The 22,674-nt window shown below is 36.3% G+C and overlaps 1 protein-coding gene across 8 annotated transcripts in view; it reads left to right on the top strand.

Annotated features, from left to right (window-relative positions):
* MCTP2 (multiple C2 and transmembrane domain containing 2) overlaps positions 1-22,674 on the top strand; it is a 245,520-nt gene that overhangs the window by 135,408 nt on the left and 87,438 nt on the right. For all 8 annotated transcript variants that reach the window (XM_077870909.1, XM_077870933.1, XM_077870949.1 and 5 more), the window contains 3 exons: positions 3,997-4,099; positions 6,785-6,887; positions 21,613-21,714. In XM_077870909.1, coding sequence (XP_077727035.1) covers positions 3,997-4,099; positions 6,785-6,887; positions 21,613-21,714 — 308 coding nt within the window. The remainder of the gene's footprint in view (positions 1-3,996; positions 4,100-6,784; positions 6,888-21,612; positions 21,715-22,674) is intronic.

Here is a 22,674-nt window from a genome sequence, read left to right as displayed (position 1 = left end):
AGAAATGCATTTAAATGAAAAGGACTGGTCTTGGCCTTCAAAGCTTGAGGCTAATTTCAGCATTTATTCATCCATATCTTACATATTCTGATTGGTACTATTTATCAATATATATCTGCATGTCTACCTTGTTAGTAAATTTAAGGCTCTCCTCCATCCCTATCTCCTCAAGATAAACCCAGCTATTTCTACTAGCCAAATGAAGCCTCCTCCTCCTCCTCCTCCTCCTCAACGTTGCTCTAAGATTCATTTCCATTATGAAATCTTTCTGGACTTTGATCAACCACACTAAATCCCTCTGAACTTTAGGCTCTTCTTTTGCAAAAGGATGCAAGCATTCCTCGCCTCTTGGAGTTGATGTGAGAACTGAATGAGAAGCTGGGTAAAGCATGGGTACTTGCATAGAGCAGAAGGAGTGAGGTGGCCTCCTCCAGCTGGCACCTGCCACCAGAAGCCAGAAATCTCCCTACAGGACTCTTTCACTGGATCACGGCACTCTTCACAGGGACTGGTGGGGTATGCACCCCTTGGGTATGCCTGCATTGGACCCTTAAATGAAATACAGGACTGAATATGGAATAGGAATGCTCAGATGTGAAATATGAGAAGTGAAAGGAAAACACACAGCCAGAGATCAGAAATGAGAGCAACTCAGTCTCTTGGCAGGGAGAACGAAGAAAGTTTTCACTGAAAAGGTGACATTTGCTGAAAAGCAGAGATTATTATGAGAGTCCTTTAAAAGTAATAACTTGGTGGTCTGCGTACATCAGGGCCTGGTTCAGTGCCAGGAGCAGAGTGGGTGCTTAATAAATATTTGTCAGATGAATGATATGACCTCTAAAATACATTTATTACTTCCATCCAACTTCTGTAACTGATATAAAGGTAAAATTATTTAAATGAGAAGCCTCTACTTGCCATTCAAGGAATATAAATGAATTGTAAAGTGGTGTTGAAAAGCAGCAAAGGCTATGCGGCGCAAGGTGCTAAAGCAGCTCTGTGAAACGGAATCACCAGCGGTGTAACCGTGTCAAGGTGACATGGCATCTGGGCATACAAGAGGTCATCTAGATGTTTTACCTGTAAAACTAGATGGAGCAGAGACAAAAAGTACAGACCCAGGTGTGGATAGGTCAGTCTGTCTGGTGCTGTTTGCTCAGGACCATTGGGGGAACATTTGGACATTCCATTTATTATGGGACATCATTTTTATTTCCAATAAATGTGTTCATTTTTTAAACTTTAGAAAATCCCCACATATCTAAAAACCTTTTAAGGGAAGAAAAGCAATTTGTAAAGTGTAGATAAATGACTCTATCGGTGTTTTAATGTCTTTGTTTCCTCTTCCTCCTCTCTGCCTGCTTATACCATAATATTAATAAATGCAGCATTTTAATGAGCTTTGACGGAATCACCTTCAGAGAGTTGGTGCAGTATGTTCCTTGGAGACTCATAACTGAAGTTCCCAGTTTCTGGAAGGAAGTCTGTTCCTCATTAGCTGGGACAGCTAAGAGTGTGCTGGCTTGAGAGAGAGAGAGGGGGCCACAGCTCAAGCCCACCTGTGCTTGCACAGGACCGGCCGTGTCTCTGCCCTGCTGTGGAGTAACCCCAGGGCTTTCATTAAAAGTGTCAGATGCTTTCCCCGGAGTGAGCGCTGATGGGATGTCATGTTGGTGTCTCTAGAGGACCAGTCCTGACACCTACTAACAGTCTGACAAATGGTTAAGTAGCTGCTGCTTCAGCTCAGGTTGAGGGATCCAGCGTCCTCTACCTAAGTGTGCAGCAGAGAGCACATGTTGTCTTCATGTGCCTGGTTGTTAAAGGGGTAATCTGCCATCCTCCATCGGCAGCGCCCCTACCCAGAACCTATCCCTTACCCTGCAAAGTGTACTCCCAGAGTAAAACTGTCTTTATTATTTTTTTAAGATTTTATTTAATTTTTTTTGAGAGAGAGAGAGAGCACAAATAGGAGCTGCAGAGGGAGAGGAAGAAGCAAACTCCCCAATAAGCAAGACCCCCCCCCCCGGGATCATGACCTGAGCCAAAGGCAGATGCTTCACCAACTGAGCTACCCAGGGACCCCTAAAGCTGTCTTTAAATAAGCAAGATTTCTTGTTAAGATACAGACGGATTTTTGTGTTGGTTTGATTTCGGCTGCCCAACATCCAAAAACCCTTGTAAATTTAGGGAGTTTCCCATTGTGTGTTTTCCATTGTGTGCAAGAGGTCAGAGCCTACTTGCATTGACAGAAGGTGAAAAGCCAGTACCTTTGAGCACTGGTGTTTAGGGCATGGGTACTTGTTGAGACAGGAGTGATCAGAGGTTTCCTTGGAGGCCATTACATCTATATCGAGTGCAGCAAAGAAGCAGGAGAGGACAATTCATATTAGAGGTGGCCACCACACCCAGGGGCCAGGAACTGTGAAGCTAATTTTCCTGGGAAGCAGAGGCCAGACTTTTCCTGGGGAGAGAAAGTAACTGACATTCTTGTGCCTGCATATTTCTATACCATTCTTTGGTTTTCTAGTGATTTTAAGCCTGGCTTTCAAATCTTCGCAATGATTTTGAAAGCCCTCTGATACTATTTTTAATAAGTTCCTTCTCTGCTAAATTTAGACAGGGGCCATTTCCATGTTTGTAATTGACAACCCCAACTCATTTTTGTCCATGGCTTGGTCCTTGTCTACTGACCACTGAGATCTTGGCATTCATTGATGTAAAAGCTTTGGCCTGGCATCTAAGTGTCCAGAGCACTAGTTAGTTGAATGAAATCTCCTGTTTCATACTGACCCTTGCCCATGCATCTGTTCTTCTTCTTCTTCTTTTAATTTTTTTTTTTTTTTAAATAGAGTCTTCATGCAGGGTCCTGCATGTGTCAGTCTGTCTATTGATGTGTTGTACCTTAGAGCTCCTGGTTATTTAGTTAATTAGGTGTAGGTTCAGTGACCTAAATAGTAGGGCAGTAGGTCAAGAGGCCTAAGTGCTTTCGGTATTAGACCCTGGCCTGGGATTCCTTGGCCATGTGCTGGCAGGGCATCTGTCCTTATGCCCCCAATTAATTTAGTACGCACCGCTTTGTAAAGTGTCGCTGTGCCGCAGAGGCAGGCAATGTGTTCATGTTGTACGGACATTATAGAGCTATCCATTCTGTCCCTGACAGTTAGGATTCTAGATCCCACTGTCAAACCCAACAAAAGAAAGGTTTTTGTGTTTGTTTGTTTTTTTGGGCAGTAACTTTCTGGGTCCAGCTTTGGATTTTGGAATTTCTAACTTTTTTTTTTCTTTTGGATGGTATGTGAGGTGGGGTGGAAAAAGAAGAAGTGAGATGAGAGAAGTAAGGGTTAAGCTTCACTTTTTTTTTAAGATGAAAACTTTGAACTTGCTTTATGGAACTCTACTTTTGCATGTTTATGAGCAGCAAAAATATAGCATATGTATTCCCATACTGAATGTATAAGATCATATGAGTTCAGGGCCACACCCTGCAGAGTAGTTTTAACTCCTGAGTAGCCGTGTTTACAGTTTTCCTCCCTTCTCTCATGACCATGCAGAAGCCTATAGGTTCTCATAGGCTTGCAGTTATGGCTGAGTAATTAGCTATATTGATGCAGGGAGCACTTAGACAAGAAATAGAGAGGAGCTTCTATATTAAAACAAAACACAAAACTGGACTCCCTCACATGCCAGATTGACATCAGCTCCTCTGCAGCCTATGTGGTCACTGGCTCTCTGGGCTGCATCTGGGTTATTTTTTCCATCTCTATGCACTAAGTATGCTACAGTCCCAGCACTTATATAGGTTCTGTCCATTTCCTGAATTCCCACATAAGACTTGCTGGAAAGACATGCTCACTTTTGCTCTTTTAGCAAACATAGTTTTATTGGTATAAAAGTGCATGGCTTTTATTCACTTGGCCTCTGTTACTTTTGAGATTCATTTGTCTCTGACCAGGGAGATTCCTTTGCCTTGACCAATGTCCTGTGTTCTTTTTCCAGGGAAGAGTGATCCTTTTTGCTTGTTGGAGTTAGGCAATGACCGACTTCAGACTCACACCATTTACAAAAACCTCAATCCCGAGTGGAACAAAGTTTTTACATTGTAAGTGATTTAGCCTCCAGAATACCAGGGAGTGGTTTTAACTTAGAGATCAATTATCCTTGATATGTTTGGGGCAGGCTGGGGCTCTTGAGTGGAACTTTCTGTCCATTTTTATGTGCAAAGAATGAATTTTATTGTTTTTTCCTTCTGAAAACCTTTTATCCTTTCATTTTATAGAGCATAGAGTTAATAATAGAAGAGGCCATTTAGAACTGCAAGGGAGTGTTAGAGGAGGCATTTGTAAAGCAGATCTTTTAGTAAGTCAATTAATCTGTGAGTGGGTGGAAGCTTCCATATACCCAGACTAATTCATTCCTGGGTTAAAGAAAATTACAAATGTAGACCTGCCATAAATTCAAGTTTATATTTTACAACATTTTTGTAATGCCTAAAGGCTTGTATTATGCCAGAGTCTTTTGGAAAATACAGATTATTTGTGATTCCCTAAAGAGTCCCAGTGTCTCTTTGTATTCCAGCTTATTGGACTGACCTGTCTTATGGCAGTGCCCTATCCACTCTTTCAAACTCAGGCATTTAGGAGGCTGGATATATTTCATAGTATGTTTCAGATTCTCAGGTACCTGGCCATCAAGTGGAGGTACCTTTTGATCTGGGTCAAATGGTGGTTTCCTGCCCTCACAACACTGAAGAAATGCTGTACTTGTAACTGAAAGAATATACTTTGAATAGAGTTGATTATTCCCAAGGATTGAAATTGAATCAGCAATCAAAAATTACCAACAAACAAAAGTCCAATACCATGTGTTTTCACAGATGAATTCTACCAAATACTTAAGAAGAGTTAATATGTATTCTTATCAGAGAAGGACAAACATTATATGGTCTCATTCATATGGGAAATATAAAAAATAATGAAAGGGAATAAAGGGGAAAGGAGAAAAAATGAGTGGGAAATATCAGAAAGGGAGACAGAACATGAAAGACTCCTAACTCTGGGAAATGAACTAGGGGTGGTAGAAGGGGAGGTGGGCAGGGGGTGGGGGTGACTGGGTGACAGGCACTGAGGTGGGCACTTGATGGGATGAGCACTGGGTGTTATTCTATATGTTGGCAAATTGAACACCAATAAAAAATAAATTTATAAAAAATAAAAATTAAAAAAATTAAAAAAATAAAAGCTTAATCAAATTTTAAAAAATGCATATTCTTCTAAAACTTTTCCAAAAAATAGAAGAGGAAAGAAAACTCCCAAATTCATTCTATGAGGCTGGCTTTACCCTGATACCAAAATCAGATCCACACCAAAAAAGAGAACTACAAGTCAATGCCTCTGATGAACATAGGTGCAAAACTCTTCAACAACATATTAGCAAATGGAATACAACAATACATTTAAAAAAAAAAATCATTCACCACAGTCAAGTGGGGTGTACTCCCAAGATGCAAGGATGGTTCAATATTTGCAAATCAATCAATGTGATAAAAGGCATATGATCATTTCAAAAGTTGCAGAAAAAAAACATTTGACTAAATACTATATCCAGTCATGATAAAACCTTCAACAAAGCAGGTTTAGAGGAAACATACTTCAGCATAAATAAGGCCACATTTGAAAAACCCACAGCTAGCATCCTATTCAGTGGGAAAAAAAAAATGAGAGCTTTTCACCTAAGGACAGGAAAAAGACAAGGATGTCCACGCTCACCACTTTTATTCAACATAGTACCGGAAGTCCTAGCCACAGCAATCAGACAAGAAAAAGAAATAAAAGGCATCCAAATTAGTAAGGAAGAAGTAAAGCTTTCACTCTTTGCAGATGATATAATATAGAAATCCCTAAAAATTCCTCCACCAAAAAGCTACTAGAAGCAATAATGAGTTCAGTTCAGCAAGATATAAAATTATTATTCAGAAATCTGGTACATTTCTATTCATTAATAATGAAGCAGTAAAATGATATAATTAATAAAATAATCCCATTTATAATTATACCAAAATAATAAAATACCTAGGAACAAACTTAACCAAAGAGGTAAAAGACCTGCACTCTGAAACCTATAAAACACTGATGAAAGAAAGTTCCCAAAGATCTATGAGAAGTGGACTAACTCACCTAAACAAGTGTGCAAATTGCCACATGAAAGAGTTTCTTGTTTGCTCAATACATTGCTGATGACCGTGGCTCCACTTTTCATTATAGGTGATATATGGTTTCTGGTCAACATAAAAAAAAAAAAAAAGTTTCTAAATATGCATGTGATTTTTCATATTTTGTGTTTCAATGATAAGCTTTCTATGGATCTCAGCAAGTAGTGATTTTGACCACCTTTTTTTAAAAAGGGAATTCTCCATTAATTTTTTTCATTAATGTAAAGACAATTTTATTGTCTATTTGAAATCACTGTCCTTTTACCCTCCTCATTCTGTCTCTTATATTTTTATCCTCCTGTTTCTTTAATAGTCCTACCCTTGAGTGCATGTATACATGGAAAATGTCATAGTAAAAAAAGTTGACTTTTTTTCATATGGATGTCTGAATCTTCTATGATGGAAGGTTTGGGAATACAGTTCAGTTTGATTTAATTTTTGGAATTTAATTAAATGATAGTTTTATACTCTAAGGACTCTCAGGCTTAATTAGTGAAACCGTGTTTTCAGATCTTCACGGAACAGACTCCACTTGTGTGTTTTTGTATATAATACATGGTACATTTCTCATTTCAGTCCTATTAAAGATATCCATGATGTTTTGGAAGTGACAGTGTTTGATGAAGATGGAGATAAACCTCCTGATTTTCTTGGAAAAGTTGCCATTCCCTTGCTGTCCGTAAGTTACCGTAGTTAATACCCACTTCATAAGTCATTTTACAGTTGACAAGTTTCTGTGGGCCAGAGGTGTTCTTTGTCAGTCTGGGGAAAAGATCCTCCCAGCTCTAGGAGGAAATAGTTATTTTATTCTTTATACCTTTCCAGTATTTTCAGCAGTTTCAGATATAAAGTAACAGTTTGCTCTATTTAGTAGAATATTGGTTTAACCAAGGAAAACATTTTGACTAGTCTTTCAATTCATTCTCAATCTTTCCATCTTAAGATGGGAGTTTCTCTTTGGTTTCAAGGAACAGATCTATGACTGATTTTCCATTTGTTAATGAAAAACATACACATATTTCTTTACTACCTCCTTACTGCCCATTTCTTCAAAGATTAATTGCTGGTAACTACAGAGTTGTCCTCAGCTCTACTGAAGACCATTTTCTCAAAAGTTCTGTTTGTCTTTGTAGTAGGAAGGTTTGCTTTTGGTATCAAAGAATGCTTTGTGGAAGAGAGCAGAAGCTTCTCTTGGAAAGAGTGTGATTTCTGAGGTCTAGTTAAAAAAATAACATACCCGAGTGAGCTAAGAGCTAAATGAAAAAATACTCTATAATGTCAACGGAGAAAGTACCACACCATGCCTTTACATGGATAAAGGGGGAAAACTGGGATCTGAATTCACCTATTAATTGTACATTAGTGTCTGTACCAAATGGACTCTTCTAGAGAGAGAATTTCAGTTTTTCATCTAGCCATTAATATGTTTTGTTGTAGAGATGTCATGGTTTTATCAGTCAATAAGGCTTTATTTATTTCTTCCCAAATACTTAATTCTCCAGAGCTGTTAGTGCATTTTTATAGCAGGAGAGTTCTGTGATCTAACCATGATTAGACTAGCTCATGTGATGCTTACTGTGGGAGAAACACTGCATCCTTCAGAATCTCTATGGGTTTTGATTGCCTGGTTAATGTTTGCCCAGGTTCTCCTATCCCTGATTTTCCTCTAAGAGAAGGATTAGAAGAGCTTCTCCCTTGTAGATTTGGCTCCTGCCAAATACTCATAGCCATTCACAACAGACCATGCCAACTCTTAGGGAAGAGATGGCAATTTGGGATTTTTCTCCATTTTTTCTTGTTACAACTTTATCAGTTATTCCTGAAAGAATACATGTAAAAAAAAAGCATGGAGCACAATTTTAAGAGAGGTTTAAAGGACAAGAAGCAAAGACCCTCCTTTATAATTCAGTTTCCTTTTATCTTCAATTTTTTTTTGAGTTGGACAGAGCCATTTCTTGTCTTGTTTTTTTGTGCCTTTAAAAAAAAAAAAGATTATTTTTAAGAGAGAAAGAGAGAGTGGGGGGGTTGCATACAGAGGGAGAGGGACAGGGAGAGAGAGAGAGAGAGAATCTCAAGTAGACTCCTCGCTGAGTGCAGGGCCCAATATAGGGATACATCTGATGATCCTGAGATCATGATATAAACCAAAATCACAAGTCCAATGCTTAACCAACTGAGCCACCCAGGTGCCCCTCTTCTCCTGTTTACATAGATAAATCCGTAGTAACAAATTTTATTCCTTGCTGGGTGAACATTATTGGTGTCATTTTTAACCCCCTTCTGTTTTACAAATGAAAGTTTTTGTGTAATTGGTATTCTGTAATACCAATAAATTGACCCACTTACTTCCCTCCCTTCTTCCCTTATAATATATAAAGACTCCATGCTGTTGAGTTAGATCTAAGAAATTACCTCTGACTAAATCAGGTGTGGGTTTCTCAACCTTACCATGATTGACATTTTTGGATGGATCACGCGTTGTTGTAGGGGGCTGTCCAGTGCATGGTAGGATATTTAGCAGCCTCCCTGACCTCTACCCACTAGATATCAGGAGGACATATCCACCCATCACTGTTGTGACAGTCAGAGATGTCTGCAGACATTGCCAAATGTTCTGAGGAGGGGCAGAATCACTTCCAGTGGAGAACCACTGACCTAAGTTAATGCAGCTTTCAAACTGTATCTTTCAAGATGCAAGGTGGAATGATTTATGAAAACCTTCGTTTAAATGCAAGGAGCTCCTTGACCTCCTTAACTTTATTCTGGTTGCTGATTAGCTACACACAATCTCTACAGTCATTTGTTTGAGGACTATTTATCAAGTGTCCAGTTTGTGCCAGGTGTTGTTTGTTGTTTAGGCAGTAATGCTCTAACAGTGACTGTGCTGAAGGTATCTTCTCTCTTGGAAATTACATTTAGGTTGTAGGAGTCAGTATACAGAACACACAGAGAAAAAAACAAAAAGCAAGACAGCCTGTTAGATGCTGAAAGATGCCATGGAGAAAGCAAAGCAGGGGAAGGGGATTCCAGGAATATGCCTGGGGAAGGTAGGCAGTTTCCCATGGGCTGGCCAAAGAGGACCTCACTTCAGGGGGCATTTGAATGAGAACTTCAGGAGGTGAGAAAGAAAACCATGTGGATATCCAGGGAAATTCTTCTAAACAGGAAGTCTTCTAAGTTCAAAGGCTCGAAGGTGGTACCCTGACTGTCCAGTTCCAGAAATATCAGGGTGGACAGTATAGATGGAAAGGAGTAGCCTGCCTGAGGGAGAATCAGGAATGTGGAACAAGAAAGGACACAGGGACAGAGTGGCACAAGAGAGGTCTAAGATTCTGACAGTCTAAAAGTTTGAAGGACTTTGGGTCTTTTTTAGTGTTGATGAGAAGCCACAAAGAAGTTTCAAGACAGAGTGCTTGATTTGGTTTATACTCTGTTTCTAACATAAAACAGCTGTGGCACACTGAGAAATAAACCCAGATCAGACAATTCTCTACCACATAGAGTGTAGAGGCAGCGTGGCCTGAGCCACATTCTCATTAGGAGCTTAGGGGGCTGGGAATGTTGAGCTGAATATATTAGAGCATCTGTTCTTCAGTGTGGCCATTTCAGTTCAGACTCATTTCCAATTGTTTGACCCACAAATTGGGCAAGTGATCCAATCTTGCAGAAGATCTATTTTGGCTCTTCCTGATATTCAGTGGTCCACCTGCTACATATACTTTCCAAATAACTTCTTTCTCTACCTAAAGTACAGATATAAATATGATAGAAAAAAATGCTATAACCCTTAGTATCTATAACAAGCAAAATTTTCAATTGTTCATTAGTTCACTAATCATTCAGCTTTTGAGTAATTCTAATTTGTGGTTTACAGAGTATGTATTCACATTTATTTAGATCTATTTTTTCTTTATTACTATCTATTGCATCATGCTTAACTAACCAGCCTGTGCTGTGCATATATCATATGTGAAATCATTAATTCTCTGAAGACTTCATGCAGCATACTTTATTATTATGGCTATTTACAAAAGAGGAAACCAAGGCACAAAAGGATCTTACTGCTGGTAAGTAGTTGAGGCTGGATTTCAAGTAGGTAGTCTCATGTCTGAGCCTGGGCTCCTAAGAGGATATTCTTTTGCCATGGTTAGCACCTGTTTGGTAGGTATCAGGGCAAAAGCAAGAACCAAGATGTGCCTCCTGCAACCACTGGTCTCAGTGCAATAGAATGTGGACAGGTAGGATATGGGGTTGAAGGCTTGCATATCTTGAGTGATGCCTGTGGAGTGAACATATAACACTGGAATGCTTTTTTTTCCCTTCTTTCTTGAAGTATAGTTGACAAAGAATGTTATATGAGTGTACAGCGTGGTGATGCAACAATTCTGTACGTTATGCTGTGCTCACAGATGTAGCTACCACCTGTCACCAGACAACAGTGTTACAATACCATTGACTATAATCTCTATGCCCTATATTTCATCACCATGATTTATTCCTTCTGTAACTGGAAGCCATGACCTCCCACGCCTCTTTACCCACTTTGACATCCCCCTCCCCCCGGCAATCACCAGTTTGTTCTCTGTGCTTATGCACAATCTGAAATATTAAATGCTAAATTAAAGGAACAAGAAAACATAGAGCCAAGAGGAAGGGATTTAATTTTAGGAAGACTTTAGGAAGTGGCAAGTTTGAGCTGGCCTAGAAGGAACCTGGTGTTGATGATGACTAGTGGATGAGGTAAAGAGAGAAGGCCATTCCAACTGGAGAGTAGAGCAGGAGCAGAGAAGCAGAGAATAAGAAAAAGGCCACCTTCTGGAAACAAACAGGGGCCTTGGTGTCTGGTGCTCAGGGAGAGAGGTAAGGCTGGAGAGGAGGATGGAGGACCAGTCGAAGAAAGGTTGAAGGAGGTTGGATCTTACTCTGTTAGCAGGGAGAAGCTGAAGGCCTTCACCCTGGGGATGGAGATATCAGAGCAGTTGACTAAAAAGAAAGTTATGGCTCCAGTATGGAGCAAGTTAGAGAGGGAGGGAGGTTTTTCCTGGAGGAAATGGTTGAAATTCCAGAATAAGCATCCAAGGGAGAACCCTTAGATTTCTTGTTTTGTACCTCTTGCGAGAAGGCCTTATTTCTCTACTTTTTTAATATGAGAGAGAATTATAAAGATGGAATAGCGGATGCTTCATTGTTACCTTTATAGGATATGAAATAGTATTCAATAATGCCTTCTTTTCTGTCTAAAAACAAAAATTGTGTTTCTGGGAGAATATTATGAATAATTTTTGTGAGAATACATTTTCTTTAATCAAGTCATAAATGAAAACTTGATTTACACTTTCAGAGAAAATGCAAACTACATTTCAAAATGTCTCAGCATAAAGTATTGAATGCACTTCAACTTTTAATCTCTCTCAAAATGATAATGTGCTAAGTGCATTTCAGCCTGTTAAATAAAAAGCCTGTTCTGAATCCACTGTATCTTTTAATCAGGGTGAATGTGCTGGCTGACTATTGGCTCACTTAAAATCTGTGTTCTAAAATCAGTGTATCTGTTAATGCAGTGATTTGTTCAAAGCATGTACATATGCTTACATAATACAGGTCATCCTTCCATGTATTTCATTTCTGTTCAAGTTTTTTAATAAAACAATTGGCTTTTAAATGGTTATATAGATATGTAAAACTTGTTACTCATGATTAAAAACAGTAGAAATGTAACTGGCATGGATTATCATCTGAAGACTTCTAATATTTGCCCATTTTCATGTTACTCCAAATATTTTCTAATCAATAACATAGCAAATGTGCATTGGAAAACAGTAAACACATTTTAGAGTTTTAAAATATTTCCAGCATAGACACTATCTCTTAATTATTATCCAATCCCATTAGATTTATTTAAATATTTCTGTTCTCAGGTAAGGATTCTAATTTTGTCCTGAAACTCAGTCTGAGTTCTTCTCCTCCAGGATGTTTCTTTCTATTCAGACATATGTGTATCATCTCAGAAATTCTGGAATGGACCCATCTAGGAAGACTTTAAAAATCAGCTTTCTGTAAAACAGGGAAAAAATCTTTCTGTTTATTGTTGTCTCCTAATATCTAAGAAAAAAAATCATCTGTAATCTGAGGAGGTCCTACATTTTGATGCAAACTTGAGACCTCTTAAACCATGCCAACACGTGCAAGTGAATTCATGATCAGAAGCACAGGCTTTCTGTAGCCCTTAGCATTCTCTACATTTCCACATGCAGGGGAACTAGCTGTTCCAGTAACAGCTTCACTTAATTAGTTTTATGGGACAAATTTTCTATAATTGCTTGTACCAAATAAATGTCCATACACATCTTCATTTGCATTTCCAATTAAGTATTTGTTCATTTCACCTATGATAGGTTTTGTATATTGTAATGGACACAGTTACACAGTCATTTTTTTTAAGTTGATGCTGAAGGTTTTGGCCATTAAAATAAAGAATATTTATATTTTACCTTACATTAAGATTTATGGATGTATGGCCACCTAAAAATTTAAAAATGGCTAAAACATATTCAACTCTCCTTCCTGCCTAATCCTCTTCCAATATGTCCTTTGAAATACATTTTAAAAATGTAAATGAGGCAGATTTGTCAATTGGCCCTGGAAACTAGGAAAAGGTGCCTTTAACATGCTGGAATTATCACAAACCCTATGTAATATACAAGGTGGATGGGATTTGGTTAAGATGGGCAGGCAAAGGGAGAAAGAATGCCTCATGGAATTCCTCTAATGTCTTGGAACAAGAAGATAGCAAGTATTAAATCCAAGCATACCCCACATGAGGGTAAATGCTGAGTGGGTGAAACTTTTCTAGTAAACAGAAAAACCTCTTACATTGAGTAAAAGAGTAAAATCTAGCTGCTGCTTCTTCAGAATGCCTCAATTGTGGCAAAGCAGAAATGGATGGGCAAAAGTGTAATGCATAGATGTAAATAAGTGGTAAGTCAGAAACATACAGAGGACACGTTATTTTATGGCCCCAAAATGATTTCATTACCAATAAAACTTAGAGCAGACATTAATCTTTATGTGAATACTTTCCCAGAGAAGTGTGTGTGTGTGTGTGTGTGTGTGTACACACACACACATATATATGTTAAAAATATTTGAAATACAAGAAAAATTATCAACTTAGAAACATGATTATATTATCTATGCAGCTTTGGAAATATCAGAAAAAAATAAGGCTGTAAACTGATGTTTCTTGAAGGCCCAAATGTTTGAAAGTCCAAGTTCCATGAAGTGAATGTTCATTAAGTTTGTGCGTACTGTCCTACAGCTACTCAATTTCTGGGGATGAGACCCTGGAATGGTCCTTTTTCAACAAGTTCTTATGTGAAGTTTAGGCATATTAAAGCAGTGATTCCCAAATTTTAGAGACTAAGCAATAAGCTTGATCTAACATAGTGTGTGTGTACACACATAAATATATAAGATATTCTGTTCAAATACCTGTCTAATGTGCTTGAATACTGATCATGTGGGCTCAAAAAATGTCTCAATAGATTCCAAAAAGGCAGAAACTAAATTATGATCACAGTGTTGGGCAAACATAAATTAGTAACGAAAATGAAACAAATATCAAAACACCAGGTGGAAAAAAAAAAAAGTCCCAAGGAACTAATGTAGATACCAAAACTACAGTTACAGACTTTTTAGAAATTAGCAATGAAACACTATACATAAAGCTATGGATAAGGGCCAGAAGTATTATTCAGAGGAAATCCTTACCTTGAATGCTTTTATAATTAAACAATGAAGGTTGAATATCAATTAGGCATCACAACAAAAGATAAAGTAAATAAAATTAGTAAAAGGAGTTTATGAAGATTAAAAAAAGAACAAAAATGTAGAAAATATGTAAACAGTTGATATGATAAATCCAAGTATTTGTTTCTCCAAAACCCAATAAAATGGAGAGGCCAGTTACAAGGCTAATGAAAAATAAAGTGTATATTATTAAAAATAAGGAAACAAGAAATACGGGGATCGCTATGAAAAACATAACTAAATTATACTGAAGAGTATGGAAGACAACTTGAATCACTATAGGGATATATCTTGAAAAAATTTGAGTGTTATAAAGGTATAAAATCTTCCAGATTACTATGAATATAATAAAGTTCCCCATCTGGAAAAATTAATGTGTAAAAATAGCAAGAAAAATTATGTTTAAAATATAGAGAAATGTGAATATCAGATACTGAATGCATTCTTTAATGAAATAATTATTTATGAAAATATCAGAAAAAAATCATCAAATAATTTCACCCTTTTCTCCCTACATCTTCTCTTCCAAATAAGAAAATAACAGATTCAAATTGTTTAATGAGCAAGTTTTTCAAAACCTTAATGGCACAGGCAATTTTTACATTACTGAAATGGACATAAAAGAAAATTTGTGAGTTTATTCATTCATTCATTCATTGAGCTTAGAAGAATTCTGATATCAAAAACTCAGATTTAACAAAAAAGGAAATCATATACCTTTCATGGAAGACCATTAGGAAGACCATGAAAGCACATTAAGAAACCTAATTGTGTAATTTATATTATTAATATATTAAGAGAACAAAACTTGGCAATCTCAATAGATTTGAAAGGGGCATTTGATAAAATTTAACATCTGTTCCTGATTATGGAAAAAATTAGTCTAATAAATTAGTAATTGATGAGTACTGCCTTACCATGATGGAGATCTATCAGAAGCATCACAGACATCAGACTTACTGTTGAACAATTAGAGAGATTTTGAATTTAATGAACTTCTCTGCTTACAAATTAAAATAAAGCTTTTTATGTCAGACCCAACCAATGTAAAACTATAAGAATTTATATTTTAATGAAGAAAACAATATTATCTATCTGATGTCAACTATAATTTACATATGAACAAAATTAATGAACTGCATCTTGAAATTAAAAAAGGTCAGTGAAATGTAAGCAAAGTCAAAATTAAGAAAAAAATAATCAATGGCCTTACCCAATAGGAAAACATTTTAAAAACAGAAAGCATCAAGAATTTAACAGCAGGAAACCAAAACAATTATAATGCTTACGTCCTATGTGAGGAAGTTCTAGAACCGTACTAAAAGACATGAAAAAAACCTGAAATGATTGGAAATCACTTTATATATATAATAAATTTGAAACATGAAGTCACTGAGGAAAAGGATAAATGAAGTGATGACTGTATGAGCGATTCTGGGAAAGCCAGTTGCTTACTCATCAGGGAAAAATGCATCAATGTGTTACATTGAACACAGTAACTGTTTTGCCATGAATTAAAGGTCAAACACTTGGAACAAACTTCATAAATAAAATTGTTAAAATAATGAGGAAGTCCTATGTTAACCTGAAAACAGGAATGATAAAGGAAAAAAAATCTGAAGATGTCAATATGGTGAAAACAAAAATTGATATTGTAAGTTAAAACTTGCAATGTAGAAACAAATGGATGATATCTCTAACATAGAACGTTTTTGTTTTTTTAAGCCAAAAGGAAGAGACAAGTCAATTTAGCAAAAAAGTTAATTCCAACAGGTGGAAATTCAAATAGCTAATAAACATCTAAATGGCTCAGGCTTTATTCAGTAAGGATCATGGTCCTTAAAAGTGCAGAAGACGGAGCCAGACCACCTGGGTTGGCCCCCAGTCTTGTCTCATCATTGGCTGTGTGATTTTTGACAAGTTCCTTAACCTGTCTCCATTTCTTCCTTGATGAAATGAAGATAAATATAATGTCTAACTTGGAGGCTGCGGCGAGAATTTAAATGCTTTGAGCAATGTGAAGTGAGTACAGTAGCACATGGTACCCACTTACAATGTCATCCACCATCGTCATCACCCTTGCTGTAGTAACTTAATGATCAAATTAATTGAAGCAATTGGATTAACAGATATGGTAGATTTCTTCATTACTAGTGATGATTAAAAGTAGACAAAGGACTCTCTGTGCTGTTGGAGGGAACATGACTTGATATAAGCCTCGTAGAAGGCACTTTGATAAAATGGATTAAAATTTAATCTACACATATCTCTGAGCATTTATATTCTAGGTATCTGTTTCAGAGAGGCAACTGAGCCTTGGAGAGATACAGTAATTACCCACGGCCACACAGATGCTAAATGCCAGAAATGGGAATTGAATCTAAGTCTGGCTTCCCAGTCCTACCATGGCCCACCACTAATAAACATGGGAAAGACAATGTGCAGTCTCATTAGTTGGAAAAAAGAAAAAGCACATATTAAAAAAACCTGAGGCCATTTTCTTCCCTTGAAATTGCTGTATATTAAATAAAAATGCCTGCAGTTGGCAAGGTTGCAAGGAAATGGATAGGCTTATTCACCAAGGCTAGGACTAGAAATTAATATCGCATTTTAGGAGGGCTAACTAGCAGTACTTGGCCAAAACCACAAGAACAGGCATATCCTATGACTCGGCAATTCCATTTCTAGGAATATATTTTTGGGAATGCATCATGGATGCATAGAGGTAGCTATATATAAAATCATCAGTGTTTACAGTTAAAAATTGGAGACAGTGATTTACAATGGATTGGTTAATTATAGAATCTTCATGAGGTGAAGGATTACTCTGAATTATGTACAAGAATTGGTTATTACATTGGGGATGTTTCCTATGGCTTTTTTTAAATTTAAAAGACAAGTGATTAATAAGTATATAAATGAATATAAGACTAAGAATAGATATTATTTAATGAGCAGTTTCTACTTGTCACCCTTTACTGCTTTCTGCTGATTTTTTCATAGCAACCTCTGAGATACGTATAATTTTTTATTCACACTTCACAGATTAGGAAACTGTCAAACAGAGGGAGTTATGTAACTTGTCCAAAGTTATTCAGTCAATCTGAGGCAGAGTCAGAATTTAAACTCAGTTCATCTGCCTCTGGAGTCCCAAATTTTATCAAATACACTACAATCCTATTTTCATAAGTAAATACAAATGTACATTAAAAACTAGAGATGTGTGTTTACTTGTTTTAAAAAATATAATATTGTAAAAACTTTTTAAACCATTTTTGTAAATTTTACATAATTCTTATATATAAGAATATATAGAATACATAGTATATATATAAAAGTAATATATATATATATTATTTTTGTAAGATAGCTTATATTTTAGAGAGAGGAATTGATAAATGCTGGGTCCACCAAAGTTTCCTGCCATTTCCAAGGTTCTGAGCTGGGTTTTGGGTGGGATGGATGGCCTCAAAAGGGAGAAGAAGTGGATATAAATGGTAAGGGTCAGGGTAATGAGTTCAGTGTCATCTCCCCTGGCAGGTGGTTGACTTTATAGTCAGGGCAAATAATAACCTTGTGGGCATTTTCATTTCCGTTGCCATTTGGGTTTGTTTGTATGTAATTCATGCCGTTGGAAGCAGGCCTGCTTCCAAGTAGGGATATGAATGTGAATTACTACCAAGTAAAGAGTATTTATTTTCCTCTTACCCAGCCACATGTCTGTCCTCTTCTCATTTTATTAGAGAGTCATTTTGTATATATGCATCAGCTAGGACCAACTGTTGTATTGTGATGTTGTCACATTGAAGTATTTCCCCCTTTGCATGGAAAGAAAAGTGTTTGATTAGCAGCATGCTTGTTTATACCCAGATACTTTCCACTTTTTCACAGGTGGGTCAAGCTGAGGGATAAATATGACTCTTTATTTTGGATTTTGCTCTTAAATATGTATCTTCCCTCCCTAAACCAGTTGATGGATTTTATGCATATTGATTCTGATTAACTTTTCTATTGCATCAGTTGGTAACTGGTCCAGTCAAGGAAATTTATAGAAAAGCATAATAATGATAATTCTTTAAAGAGAGTTTGAGATGAGAAAACAATTTATTTCCCTATTCCACATAATCAACTTCTGTTATATGCTGATTAAAAAAATATTTCCTAAAAAATGAATGTAGTATCTTTTTGACTAAAAACTTATTCATCCAACTTTTAAAAAGTTACTCATATTTACTATCAAAAAGCTTTTTTAAGAAGATTTAAAATTCTTTTAAGTAGAAAAAATAATTGAATAGTTAAAAGATGATTTCAGGTCAGATTCAAATCTAAACCAGACTGTCTTCTTTATAATTTGTCCTTTGGCTCCAAAATCCTGAATCATTACTCAACAAAACAAAACAAAACAAAAAAACAAAAACAAAAAAACTTCCTGTACTCTTGTATTCACTGGCTAATTTAACCAGGAATTAACTGTTATGCACTTGATAAAAGCTTTCTGATATATTGTTTATGAAAATAAAGGGATATGCAAATGCCCATTTCCTTGATTGTTGAAGTCAGTTTCTAATTAGATTAAATCTATGTTACTGTTCTGCAGAAGTGCTTTCCTCAAATGATTGCCCAGTATCTGTGCTCTTCACCTCTGAATAGATGAACATGCAAAATGTGTGTGATAAGTCAATCTGAAGAATTTTCTCATAACGGGTGAAAGACATTGTCTGTTTTTTTATTCAATGACCTTTATCTTGGAATGAAATTAAATCATCCCAGATGTCAACCCAGGAAGACTCTCCAAATGAACTTAGAGACTGCCTTTTGTCACAAATCGAAAACTGTATAGTTGTTTTTTGCCTTGGTCAACAGAGACTTAAAAATTAATTTTAGGTCTTCATTTAAGTGACTATCTCCTACCTAAAAGATGAAGGTATATATAGATTCTTTGCTCTAAATTTTCTTTTGGTTGTGTTTTAATTGTCCTATTTATTAGAGGTTTTATAAACAGTTTCATAAACTGCCAGAAATGATTTTCTGAGTTCTATGTATAAATTACAAACATAATTCTCTTGACAGGAAGAATATGGTTAGCTTTCCTTTCCTGTTGTTTAGATGCTCTCATATAGCAGTTTTGCAAGTTGAGATGCTACAGAACTTTTTATCCTATATTCTTGTGTTGGAAGTTCCTATATTATATAAAGACTGTGAAAAATGAAAATCTTTTAAAAATACTCCCTTTGATCACTTTTTCAGTGTTGAATATGCTAAATATTCAAATACATTGACCTGCTCTTAAATTAAACATATCCCAATACAAAGTAGGATATTTCCTCTTTCCCTTACTCTCCCTTTTCCCAAAAGATATTCCTATAGCAGACAGACTGAGAAATTGGTATCAACCAAATGTTCATCAATAGGAAAATTAATAAATGAGTAAGTTCATATTCTGAATATTATATAGCAGTTTAAAGAAAACCAGATCTGTGTACTATATACACATTATCAAATCATATTGATTGATAAATACAAAGTGAGGTTCAAAATACAGTTTCACACAGAAAGAATTTAAATTACTTTTTTCAAGGGGATATTTATGAATATAAATTCTCAGTACAAATTTAGGAAGGATACACGCCAAATTCTGATCTAATTTCTGTCTGGGGATGGGATTGTGAGATTTGTAGAAGTTCAAAGGGATTTTTGTGTTGTTTCTTTTCTGTAATCTTTCAAACATTTTACAAATGTGTAAACTTATAATTGATATGCTTTAAGATAATATTATATGAAAGTACCCAACATGAATAGCCTATATGATATCTCTAGCTTTAGTAACTGATTTAACATCCCTGGGTGGATTCTGTGTTTTGCTGACACAATAGTAGCACATTTGAAAAAGAGGAAAAGATCATTTACAAAGAAATCACCCCCCCCCCAAATTACTATAAAATATATTTTTTTCTACCGATACCTCATGTTCTTCTGTTGCCCTTTCCTAACCCTGAAGAAATCATGGAAATTTTAAGATAACAGTACAATGACTGTGGGTTGAGGCACAGCTAAATTGGACTGAATTCAGGTTGGCAAATTGTCATGCTGTTTTTGTATTTATTTCTTTCAACTTTAACACCCACAATTTATTAAGTGAGACTGTGGATAAAAGAGGAAGCTCAGAATCCTGTTTGGACACCGTTTAGGAAGGAAACCAGGTCTTTATGGGGCACCCCCTTCCTCTTAGCCACTGGCCAGGAAAACCATCTTTCTGTTTAAAACCTATTCAATCTGAGAGGTGGGGTGACTTTGGGAAGGAAGGTGACCTCTCCCTTGTAAAGTGTAATGGCTCTGTTTCCCCCATGACTTATTCAACTCATTTCCACCACTGTTTATAAGAACACTTGTGCTGAATACTTGTAGTGACAGCAATAGTCAGTTAAAATATGGCTCAAATTTCATGCCATCAAATTTCCTACATTATTTCAAATCTTTGATTATTATAATCCTAAATGGAGCTTTTGTTAGTTCAAGTTTTGCTGACGTCCTTTTGGAGTTACCAGGTATTCTTCTTACAAGCCAGAAGTTTAATCAATGCAGTATACTGCTATGTAATCATAAAAAGCAAGGCTGGTTTTGAATCTGGAAAGTGAATGCCTTGATGGGACCCACATCATTTCTAAAATGGTACAAGAAGTATTTTTCTTGGATGCCTTACATGTTGGGGTCCACTAGCAGATTAGGGTCTGGAAGTGATGTGACCTGTTGGCTGAGAGATGATATCAGAGGCACTTGTTTATTTTGAAAACTACTCAGCATTTTGTGCATTGTAAATATTTTTGATTTTGACTTCAGCTTCAGCTCCTCGTGAATTGAATTTGCATTGCTTCATGGCTGTGAAACACTGATCATCTTATTAAAATCAGTTCCTTTATTTCTTAAAAATATTTTAAGAACCACTTTATTTGGGGATAATTTTAGATTTACAGGAAAGTTGCAAGGATAATTGGAGTTCCTATGTACCCCTTGGCTTGTTTCCCCTAATAATGTTAACTCTTCACATTGCCATGGTACATTTATCAAAACTAAAAAAAGAAAACAGACGTTGTGCATTACTGTTAACTAAACTTTGGTCTTTATTTGTATATTACCAGTTCTTCCACTAATGTCCTTTTTCTGTTCTGGGATCCAACCCAGAGTACCACATTGCATTTAATCATCTTATCTCCTTCAGTCTTCTGAATTGTGACAACTTCTGAGGCTTTCCTTTTTCCCATGACCTTGGCAATCTTGAGACATACTGGCCAGGAATTTTGTAAGATATTAATCATTTCTAATCAATGAAAATGGGTAACATCTGAGATTCTTGAAGGAAAGCCCATGTAGACCTACTAATAACTTGTATGACTAATTTTTCATTATTAACCCAGTTTCAGCCTGCTGATTGTTACTTTATCTTCTCAATTATAACAGCACCCTAGATTTTAAGGTCGATGTATGATGGATTTACTATTTGCTGAATATCTGCTTCATCTGTGTGTGCATTGTGCAGTTTCAACTTTGCCAGTTCAAACTCCACAGAAAGTTGGTATTTTACCTATTATTTATGACAGATTCGAGATGGACAACCGAATTGCTACGTATTGAAGAATAAAGATTTAGAACAAGCTTTTAAAGGAGCTATTTACTTGGAGATGGACCTCATATATAATCCGGTAAGTCTAGCTGGGCCATCCATACCCTCCAGCTTCTCTGTACCTAAAGTAAAAGATGACCAGCTTGGCAAGACTCAAATTCATGTAAAAGTTTTTCAGAAATGTTGCAGTGAGAGAGAGAAACAGGGTTTTAAACCTCAGCTGTAAAATCAATGCCAGACAATCCAGTTTTTAACTGGTATTAACCCCTTGAGCCAGTAGAAATGATGGTGTTTAATTTCCAGTACATCTCAATGTCAAGGAAAAAAATTTTTAAAAAAGGAGAAATTAGTTTGTTAGCAGCTTTATTGCCTGTAATCTTCTCTAAGGCCACAGCTGGTGGTCAGACAGAGGTCTTTGCAAGCCCCTGACATGTTATTTAATTGTTACAGTAGCTGTCCAGCTATCCAATACTACCAAAACAAGTAATTACTCATTTAGAAACTGCAATTTAGGAGGAACTTTTCAAACATATCTTAAACCTTTAGTTTAATATAAAATATGTGAATACTCATTTGCCAATCCTTAGCTCTGGTCATAAAATTTGTTTTTTATACCATGGATTTATTGTGTTCTATAACATATTCCTTGCATAAATATGCTCATAATATATATAGTCGTATCTAGTTTCAGGTTTCTTTTAAAGTGGAGATCTACTTTATCTACTAAGATACAAAACAATCTGAATATAGAAATTTCCAGACTGTTTTTCCCCCCATAAAATTATTAACTCAAAAACTATCTTTTTAGGGATGGACCTTTATCAAGGCTTTCTAGAACAACCCACATTTAAAGTCTTCTGGCCTATGCTGGGGTTTCAATAATTTATATGATAATTGATTAAAATATGGAATTATAATACTGGGCAAAACTGGCATAAACAAGTTTGGGAGTTCGCACAGTCGATTTGATTATTGTGAGCAGAGATTCCTCGACATGCAAAGAACTAGCCTACTTACTGTGACCATGCATATGCCGTGT

Source organism: Canis aureus, chromosome 2 (assembly GCF_053574225.1).
Source record: "Canis aureus isolate CA01 chromosome 2, VMU_Caureus_v.1.0, whole genome shotgun sequence".
Classification (NCBI taxonomy): Eukaryota; Metazoa; Chordata; class Mammalia; order Carnivora; family Canidae; genus Canis; species Canis aureus.
The sequence above is the reverse complement of the archived record's forward strand: the minus strand, read 5'-3'. Positions and strand labels throughout refer to the sequence as shown.